The 10623-nt window shown below is 32.0% G+C and overlaps 2 protein-coding genes across 37 annotated transcripts; both read left to right on the top strand.

Moving 5' to 3' along the window:
* Window positions 1-316: 316 nt before the first annotated feature.
* On the top strand, window positions 317-9783 carry LOC142181643 (uncharacterized). Of its 36 annotated transcripts, none has more exons than XM_075254943.1 (9): window positions 317-472; window positions 2484-2598; window positions 2851-3397; window positions 3532-3626; window positions 3744-3833; window positions 4145-4522; window positions 5030-6133; window positions 6354-6413; window positions 8096-8406. In XM_075254943.1, the coding sequence occupies exons 3-6, from the start codon at window positions 3221-3223 to the stop codon at window positions 4215-4217; spliced, it is 435 nt and encodes a 144-aa protein (XP_075111044.1). In that variant the 5' UTR covers window positions 317-472; window positions 2484-2598; window positions 2851-3220; the 3' UTR covers window positions 4218-4522; window positions 5030-6133; window positions 6354-6413; window positions 8096-8406. The 36 variants fall into 36 exon arrangements, 18 of the variants coding, with proteins under 18 accessions (XP_075111044.1, XP_075111037.1, XP_075111043.1 ...); XM_075254936.1 differs by adding an exon at window positions 2289-2334 and having other exon boundaries at window positions 383-472; window positions 2484-3397; XM_075254942.1 differs by lacking the exon at window positions 317-472 and adding an exon at window positions 479-673.
* LOC107815148 (putative late blight resistance protein homolog R1A-3) lies at window positions 8702-9094 on the top strand. Its single transcript, XM_016640665.1, has one exon. It carries the CDS (start codon window positions 8702-8704, stop codon window positions 9092-9094), a length of 393 nt encoding a protein of 130 aa, XP_016496151.1.
* Window positions 9784-10623: the final 840 nt, after the last annotated feature.

Raw genomic sequence — 10623 nt, 5'->3', positions numbered from 1 at the left:
AGATGAACAGAAACAGAGTTGTATCAACTTTAGAAGATATATTTTGTTTTTAAACTCTCAAATTTGCATAATTTTAACTTAAATGATGGTATGTGAAATAATTTTTTTTTATCGTGCACTAATATAATGTTCTTCAAAAGGTTGGGTAAAAATCTTTACTAGAAGACTTCAAAAAACTATGTTAATTGTGTTGGGCACACAGCACGGGCTTACCTGGCTAGTAACTAATATTTAGAAGCGAGAGTTTGAAGAGGACGAACACGACGAACACTGTTGTCATTTGCTGTACAAAATATAGTTATCTAAATTGTACTTCAATATTTGGGCCTATTCGTTGGCTTTTGCTCTTTGTGGGCCTATTGAACACGTATAGGCTCTCCATCAAATTACACGTGTGCCACTTTCTTTATTACTGTACGAGTATATTTCTTACTCCTCAAAAGTTGAACTTTGACTGCTTCACAATTCTTTGGTGAGTTTTTTAATTTTCTTTTTTGTTGGAAAAATTCCCTTTTCTCCTTTACTCTTTCAATATCAGATCTTTTTAATTTTTCTCTGATATGATTTAATTTTTCCATGATATGGCATGTGATGTGGTCTGATTATTAAATTTGGGGCTTTGTATATTGTGATTTTTGCTTATGAAGCTAAGACTTCAATCTCTGGAAATCAGGTTTTCACATTTTCGTTATTTATTTCACATTTTTGGGTCCTTATTTTGATTTACTTACTCATGCATGTTTCGAAATTGATACCTGGGCACATAATTTGGAATAGTAGATAAATACACTTAATCTCAAAAGTAATTACTACTTCAAGATTCCTATAGGATTCTAATATCATGAATGAAGCTCAAATTAATTTTTCACTCATTCATAAGGGCAAAATTCCTGCTTGAAAACGGGTATACTAATTTTCCTTTATCATCTGATCTTAATTAGTTTCTTCTTCTCTCTTCCCTTTTTTCACGTTTCGTCTCTATTTCCTACTTCTTGCAAAAAAAAAATTCTTTGGTTTCTTGCAGAATTTTGGATTTTGATAGTTTTGGTCTTTGAACTGATCTTTATGAAGAATCTTTAGGACTTTCCGGGATTTTCTGTTGTCTTTGAGTTTTTGTTTTTAATTATTATTATTTGTTGCATTCATATCCAAATATTTATAAAAAGCCTTTCAAATATTTTAAAAGATTATTTCAATCAAAAAAATAGTTGAAGTTTTAGATTATCTATCATTGAGAAGTATAAAGCACCTGTACTATATTTGTTGCTTAATAGTTATTTTAATGGGCTCTCTGTGTTGGCTGCTAATTTCTTTTTCGCTTTGACTATGTTAGTGTGTGTACTATGTGCCGCCCTTTATATAAGGTTATGTGCTCTGTATTTTCAACAGCAACTTCTGATATGAATTCTTAACGGTCATGTCTTCTTCTTCTTTCTTTTGTTTCGTAATTTTGTCATCTTTTCTTCTCTATTTGTATATATGTATAATATAGCTTGAGCCTCTGTCTTTTGAGTTATTTTGCAATCTTTATTTGTCATTGCACTTATCTATCTGTACTCAGTTTTCTTTTGAATAATGACTAGCTAAAACTTTTACATGATGTTCCTGATTTATGTATACCTTGTGTTTTTTTGATAAATTTTATCACTGTTACCAAGATATCATGGCGCTAATAGGCAACATCAATCAAATAATGATCGAGACACTAGATTGGAAATGTAAAGTCCAAATTGTTAACATAGGTCGAGAATGAGAAAGTGAGAAAAAAGAAGATTTCTAAATCTTATTTTAGAAGATGAAGAGGTAATTTCATCTATCCTTCGTATAATGTAATCGAATTTTTATAATTATAAGTTAGCTGCATCTCTGATGAATATTGACACTTCACATAAGCAGTAAATTAGAGGGATCACTTGGGCGATGACATTTAATATTATGCCGACAAGCTTAAGCTCTTCCACACATACTTAATCTTCACTACAAGAGTTAAAATTTCATCCACTTTATACTGAAGACCTTTACACAAATTTTATTGTGTGCTTGATAGAAAAATTATAGTGGAACCAAAATAGTTATAGAGGTATACTAATGCCACCACCAAGCAAGTTGAATCTAACTGATTTGTACCACATTGCTGCTGATCTTGCTACTGAAAGTGGTAACTCAGTTCTACCCAATATTAGTATGATGAAATATATGATTTTATAAAATACACGAACCGTATTATACTTCATTATTTTCAAAACTTTCTGCTGAAATTATTTATTATGGCCCTCCAAAATATGCAGGTCGAGTTCCAAATAGGTGCCGGGAGATTATTTTCACAGACAATAAGTATACTGAAATATTTTACATTATACACCACAATTTGACTCCTCAGAATATAATATACATATATCATTATAAATAGATATATTCAATAATTTATTCATATACTTTTACATTTGTCATGAAAAAAATGGCTTCTTCTCACTTTGTGGCAGGACTTCGCAGAAGTCGAAGGAACCAAACTCCATCAGAAAATTGAGGCGAAAATCAATAACGATGAAGGATATCCAGTAATCCTTAGGAGGATTATAGGAATATCTTCTTATAATGGTACGAGTGTACTCAGTTTTCTTCCTTATATATTTTTTATAGAGAAAAAGAGAATACAATATTACACAAAGATTGTGGCATATACAGGTTTATCACTGCAAACTATATTCAACTTAACAATATAAAAATAGATCGCCGCTTATCCATAAGCGTTGGAGTTGATCAATTGTTATAAGATTTTTTATTGTTATTTTCGGACTAAAATATGTAAGTGTACACCAATATTGATTACCCTGTATATTGTGACGATAGACAAATTCAAACAAATACATGCTTGTAAGTTATGCATCAGACAACTTCTCGCGATCATTCGACTTCCAGAAGTCGAAGGAACCAAACTGCAACAGAAAATTGAGCCAAAAATCAATGACGATGAAGGATATCCTATAATCCTTCTAAGGATTATAGGAATTTATAATGGTACGAGTGTACTCAGATTTCTTCCTTATATATTTTTTATAGAGAAAAAGAGAATACAATATTAGACCAAGATTGTGGCATATACAGGTTTATTACTGCAAGCTATATTCAACTCAACAATACAAATAGATCCCCGCTTATCCATAAGTGTTGGAGTTGATCAACTGGTATATGATTTTTATTGTTATTCTCTAACTAAAATATGTATGTGTACACCAATATTGAATACCCTGTATGTTGTGACGATAGAGCAAATTCAAACAAAGACATGCTTGCAAGTTATGCATCAGACAATTTTTCACGGTCATCCGCCTCTCTCATGATGATTCCTGCTCAACAACAAATTATCCTCATTGGAAAAATTCAGTCACAAACTTCGGTAAGTGTAGTAGATATTTAAACGTGTACAAGTTTACTTATAAAACAGAGATAAACATGTGATTTTTTGTTCGTTGACAAATTGAAAGTTTTCACGTTGAGGCAGAAATTTCAATATCAAATGACATGTAGTAGTTTTTGTGTGCTTGGGCTGCTAATAAAAGTTGCGAGCGAAGGAAAGAAGAGATTTTGACTGCACCAAGTGTAAATGGACAACATTACTTCCTCGGGTATTATAGTTTTACCATACTTAGAAGTATCATTTTAGCAAATATATCATATATGTACATATATTATACCATCTTTAGTTGCATGTATATGTTCCTGATTAATTTTATTAATGGTAGTGGTTCAACAACTGCAGTAATTTTGGGTGATGTAGCTGAAAAAATGCTCGACATGACAACAAAAGATATATTTGACACAGCATGTGACAGGTACAAACTTAGACCAATTAGTTATTTTGTATTAGTATATTTTATGTATATTCTTATTATGTGACCCACAATTTAATTATTTTTAGCATGAAAAATTCATCTATATGTACTTTTACGGTACTTTCATTTCAACTTAGTTTACCTGGTACTTTAGATCTAAAAAATTATCTTTCACTTTTAGAAATAACTCACGCACATTAACAATGTCCTAGATATGTTTTCGGACAGAATCTTCCGAATTCAATTAAGATAATCATTCTTGAAAAGTTTTGACAATGTGCATACAAGTCTATCAATGTTGTCCTACATAGAAAAGGAACAGATCTTTGCACCAAATATTGGCGAGAGAAGCAAAAAGTAAGTCAAGGCCCTAGGAACAAATGAGGTCGAAATGGAAAGAACAAATGCGATATCTGAATCTTCAAGCGCAGGGCTGAAACTAGAACCACCAACACTATAAAAAAGATATAAAAGGTGAGTCCTATTATGTATTTATGCGTGAGATTTTCTTCTTTCCTCTGGATTCTTAATTGATATAATTATAATATAATGTAGCTTAGAATTGCTTCTTTCTCACAAAATTGTCTTCTTTTTACTCTTATTTATGCTTGCCAACCGCAGGAAGTATCTACCTTTTTAGGATCTTTTGCCACCGGAAAAGAAATCCGTTTTGGGTTCATATATGTATGGTAAAGTCTTACACCTCTTCCCCTTCACAGTTTTGTCTATTCTGTAACTTAATCCACTGAACTTGTGAATGAAAATGGATCTTAACTTTGTTTTTATGTTTGTTCCTGATACATTCAGTTTATTAAAAATTATCTGGAGAGAAAACTACACTCCCATTCTCATAGCTCTCTTGATGTTATGTTACTTGATTGGTTTTGCCTAAATCCTCTTCAATAGGTTGATATTACAATTTTCAATCCTTTACATATTAGCTTGTCACAAGCCGATTGAATTTATACTTCAAGTGCAGAGATAGAGTGAGCAGTGTCCCAAAGAATTTTAAGTATTCACTTTTACTAATTTTACTGTCGTTCTGTTGCAAATGGGTGCTCTAAAGCCCCAAGTTAAAAGACTGCCCTTAGTGCTTAGAGGTTTCTTGAAATATGATAAAGTTTCAAGTCTAAGTTCCTTAGGAACGGGCTTAGAAAAATTATGTATTGATTTCTATTCTCTTTACTTGTTTACAGTAGATAGTAGTCCTAAAAAAGGCAGTCAAGAGCAATACCAGAAAAGGTACCGCAAAGAGAAGCTTCAGTTCCTTACTACTCACATTTGATAGATGAAAGGAGAAACTTTTGGAAGCCACATTTTGGTTCTTGGACTCTGATTATTTCAATGTTTTATCAGATTGATTGTTTGCGGACTAATATCTTATGCTGTAAAGTCCACTTTAATGTGTAAATGCATGATCAATGATTGTGCTAAAATAATAATTTGATATTGTTCTCTTAGTTGATTGCTGATGATCTGCTTTTTACTTCAGTTGAAGTTAAAGTAGATTTATAGCAATATTGGAGCCAATCCTTGCCGCCTAATAAGATGTTACTCTTTTGAATGAATAGTCATACTCAATCTATTTAGTTTTAGTAATCTTAAATAAAGAGATTCAACTTTATTTTGACACAAGAACTATTCGTCCATGTTACCTGAATGTGCAACATATTGTATCTTGCTTAATAGTTCTTGCATGATTACTCAAACAGTAACATATGCGATTATATCTATCAAAACCTTGTAACTGAAAAGAATAAAGGTTACCTTAGAAGTCAATATGTGAGTCTCTAGGTGATATATAGTGTGGAATAATTAAGTGTGCGTTTCACAAAATAGAAAGCATTACTATTATTTAATGATATTTTCTTTGTCATTATGTTTTCTATTGTTGAATTTAGCATAATGATTTTTCTCAATTAAATTTTACAAAATCTTATTTATAAGAATTAAGAACAATGTTACTATGTTGTTTTTCAATTAAAAAGAGATCTATCATGTTGGGCCGTGCAGTGCACGGGCATACCCTAATTAGTATTATTTAGAAGTGAGAGTTGGTGAAGGACGAACAGTGGCAAAATTGGAATTCTGAAATTTATTCTAGGGCAAAGCTAAAGTTACTCATATGCATATGTTTGAATCATATCGATAGATTCTAGAAGCCACTCCAAAACTCCACTCTATCTCTTTCTCTCTCTCTGATGCTTGCTCTGCTTCTGTCCTTCGATCTTGGTCATTGCTTCGAATTTATCTGCTTTGGTTCGATTTTATATTTGCTGTTGCTGTATTATTGAGTTACAGTAAGTTCTTTTCTCCCCTTTTTCCTTTATTCATCCCAGTCTACTTCTTTCATAATAGCTTTGCCGATAACCTTTTTTCTCTCTTTACCTATTTTTGTTATTAGGTGGCTGAAATATATGCATTTGTAAACCTCTTTGGCCCTTCTTTGTTTACTTGACTTTCTTCAACTCGATCTAGGAATATTTATCTAACTGCATGTCTTTTTGTTGTCTTTTGCAGTTTGATTCTGGTGCTTCCATCACCTGGAACTTTTCTAGGTTATGATTGTTTTTTTTTCAGGTTAACAACTTATTTTATGTCATTTTTGCTAATTTGATTATGATTTCTATAATTTAATTGTTGTAATAATCTGAACTATCAAAATTATTTTTGGAAAATTGGGTCTATATATATTTGCTATATATTTGTCTTTTAATTGTTATTCTTCAACTTTTTTACTTTTGTAAAAATTTCTTTCTAGACAATATAGGTATATATGAAAACTTACTTTCATGATATTCTCTATCTTTAAATGTCGTATTTTATGATCAATGATAGCTTTCCTTGGAATGACTTTTTGCTTATCTTTTTTCTTTTACTTTGTTCTTTCAGTTAATCGATCTTAGTCATTATTTATTTATATAATGAAATTTTAAACTAAAGAATTTGATGCAATTAAGTTGTTCGATGATATGCCTACAACAACTAAACAATTCATTTGGTTAGTGAAACTGTAAAGCAAGTGAAGAATAAACCCCTTCAAAAGGGTATAGACTCTAATAACAGACCCGAGATAAACGAAGAAGTTCATGAGAGTTTGTCACGACCCTAAATCCACACACGGTCGTGATGGCGCCTCTCATGAAGACAAGGCCGGCCGACACTTTCCCATTCCAGTTTTAAGCAATTTAACAGTAAGTATTATGTCTTAAACTCGATAAAATTCCAAATAATAAGCAGTGAACATTACAGTTTGCGGAAATAAAACCCAACACAGCCTGATACCAGCAGATTATATATATTTTTAAATACTCACTAAACATTATCGAAATTATTAGTTTTAACTAATAAATATCCAGCCCCCTTGTGATGATGTTGGGAAGGTTGATTATGTTGCCGCTGTAAGGGAGATTGTAGGTTGTGAGGAGAAAAATGGAGAAGGCGAGATATTAGGAGTCAATGTGTGAGTGAAATATCAACAGACCACTAACTCATTAAGCCAACCTGCAAATCAGGAGATACAATTTATAATCCAAGCTAGACAGGGTACTATATCAGATTAGAAGATATGATAAGGACGAGAATACTGATATGCAGAGTGAGTTTTACCCACAGACTAAGAACAGATTAATAATAACCCGAGAAGACAAAATTGAGAATGTATCTTAAGCAACACTTCTCAAGTAATGAGTAATCTGAATCATAGTGAAATTAATAGAGTAGCAAATTGTGTGAATCCATACCTTTTGACTCTTTTTCAAGTTTTATTTTAAAACAATAATAAAGATGATCAAGAAGAATGTTTTGTCAACCTATTTGTACTGTTTAATAAGGCACATGGTATTTAAGATATTATATTTGTACAAATAATATGTTGGCGCTATATGTTTCATGTTACTAACTATAGAGGTGAATGAAAGTCTTAAACTGATCTTGCATCATCAAGTTCCTTGTTAGTCTTTTCAATACAGTTTCAATTATAGGATCCTCTATTTCTATTTTTGGTTAGAGGAATAATGTTTGGCATGATATTTTCTTGTATAAAGAACTTCGCTTTTGGTTGGAAAAAAGTGGATCCATTAATGGATTATCACAATTTTATCTGCAATCAGGGTACTACTCTCTATTATATATTTGACTTTTCATCTATGTTTTTCCATCAACTCAAAGTTGGTTGTGATTTACATACTTTTTGATCAACCCAAAATTGATTGTGATTTACATGATTTTTGAAGGTAATATAAAACTTCTCTGCTTTTCAGGAATATTGAATGTTAGAGGATGACAACTAAATTGGGGACTATTGCTTGTACACACGAGGAGTGACGGATTAAGTGTGTGTTTGTTATCTAGAAGAAATTAAGTATAGCTTTTGGATGTTATATCTGTGATAGTTGGATGCATCTTTTCCACATATTATATAAATAAGTGTTGTTGGTCATTAGGTTATCAAAATCTTATATTATATGTTATGCTGCCCATTGTATTAACGGTTGATTTTTTACAATGCATATTGTATAAATAACCTTTCTTTTGTAGTCTGTAAAACTTAGTGATACTTTGTTATAATGCCTATGCATATGGTCACAAAACCTTACTCACAGTAGAACTAAATTATCTAAATCTAAATATTTCATGTTGGGCCCGTGCATCGCACGGGTAACCTATACTAGTTTGGCAATAATTGAGAGTTGTTAGTAGGGTTTGGTGTTATTGTTGTTGTTGTTGTTTAAGAGTTCCAAATGGTTCTTTTACAAAGTCTAACTGGATTGTTTGCACCCATTATTTTTCACAAATCTATGTTGTTGCTCTTACTAATGTGAGGCATGCATACTGCTGTTTGACATCAATAGATCAAGCTAATTAGGATGGAGGATGTCAACATTGATGAGAATGCTCCAACTCCTACACCAACTACTCAAGTAACTGAAGAGGAACCAGTGGGGCTTGAGGATGATGCTGACAAGATAATTAAGCTACTGACCAGAGGAATAAGGGAACGGGATATTGTCTCGATTTTTGGCATACCTGGTCTCGAAAAGACCACTTTGGCGAAAAAAATATTCAAAGATTCTTCTATTGTTTCTCACTTTGATGTTCGAGCTTGGGTTACAATTTCGCAATCATATGATGTGAGAGAGCTGTTGAGGATTATCTATAAGCAAGTGACAGGTGTTAAGTACGGTGATAAGGAGAGTGACATAGCCGATATGTTTGCGCAAGTGTTTAATGGGCAAAAGATATCTCATTGTCTTCGATGATGTATGGGAAGTTGAGGCATGGGATGAGTTAAGATTATGTTTTCCAATTGGTAAATAAGGAAACAGAATCATGTTAACAACTCGACTTAAACATGTGGCAATGGAAGTCAAAAACTGTACTAATCCTTATTCCCCTCGATTCCTAACTAGGGAAGCGAGCTGGAAATTGTTGCAGGAAAAAGCATTTCAAAAGGAAACTTGCCCTCCTGAATTACAGGATGTTGGCGTACAAATTGCGGAATATTGTAAAGGACTGCCTCTTACAGTTGTTTTGATTGGTGGAATTCTAGCGAAGAGAAAGGAATGTCTCAGAGTGGTGTGAAGTTTCAAACAATTTAAAGTCTCATCATGGAGCAGTTGAAAGTGAGAGCAACTTGGCAATACAATTAAGTTACTGCTATTTACCAGATCATTTGAGACATTGCCTTCTAACTATGGGAGTATTTAAGGAGGATGAAAAATTTGGAGCATCTAAATTGATGATACTCTGGATGGCCGAAGGCCTCGTTCAATGTAGTGATGAGAGAGGATTGGAGGAGGTAGCTGAAGGTTACTTGAGCGGTATAATTTATAGTATAAACATACATGTAAAGAGAAGGAAACGGAAAAGGAAAAAATTTGGGGATATACTTACATTTTAAACTGTTGCGTTCTCATTCATGGTGAAATCCCAAAGCTATAAGACTCTCTTTACTAAATACTTTTTTTGGTCATAAATGAGAGTGTTAGGGGCCATTAGCGAGGAATATGAATAGAGTTCTTCATGAATGGGTGCTTTAGTAATCTTGAAACGTCTGGACTCCGGAGTAATAAATAGGAATAGTATCAGTTGATGAATAGTTAAAACGTTTGGAGTAATAATTGTTAAACTTATCATTTTAACAATAGCATAAATAGGGAAATATAAAAATAAGAAAATAGAAAAAAAGATAAATAGGATCTTTGGCCAAAGAGAAGTGTCAAATCACCTTTTTCATTCCCTCCTTTATATATATATATATACTAGTCTTGCAAAGCCCGTGCTAAGCCCGGGCCCAAGATCACGGCAATAAAGTCCATAATATAATAATAATAATAATAATAATTTATTACGTTTTTAAGCATAATAATAATAATTTGTTATGTTTTTAAGCACAACATCTTTAAGATCATCGCTTCTTAACCATTTATTATTCTTTATTTATATTTTGTGATCATATCATTAGATAATTTATTAAAAGAAATATTTACAAGAAAGCAAGTGTGCTAAGGAATAAGCAGATATCAAAGGGACAAAGGTAATTTGATATTATGTAACATAATTTGAAGTATGAAAAATGATTAAGATTAAAGAAGATATTTTAATATTTTATGAATCTGTGAGTATATAATTTCTAATTAGAGGTAGAAATAAAGAAGATATTGTAATAGATTATTTTAGTATATATTGATTAACTACTCATAATTTCATATAACCATAGTTTATGCTAGAAAAAATATATTGATTAAAGTCTAGGTTTTGATGAAATTCAGAAAGACCCAAATTCGTT

Source organism: Nicotiana tabacum, chromosome 6 (assembly GCF_000715075.1).
Source record: "Nicotiana tabacum cultivar K326 chromosome 6, ASM71507v2, whole genome shotgun sequence".
NCBI classification, from domain to species: Eukaryota; Viridiplantae; Streptophyta; class Magnoliopsida; order Solanales; family Solanaceae; genus Nicotiana; species Nicotiana tabacum.
The sequence above is the reverse complement of the archived record's forward strand: the minus strand, read 5'-3'. Positions and strand labels throughout refer to the sequence as shown.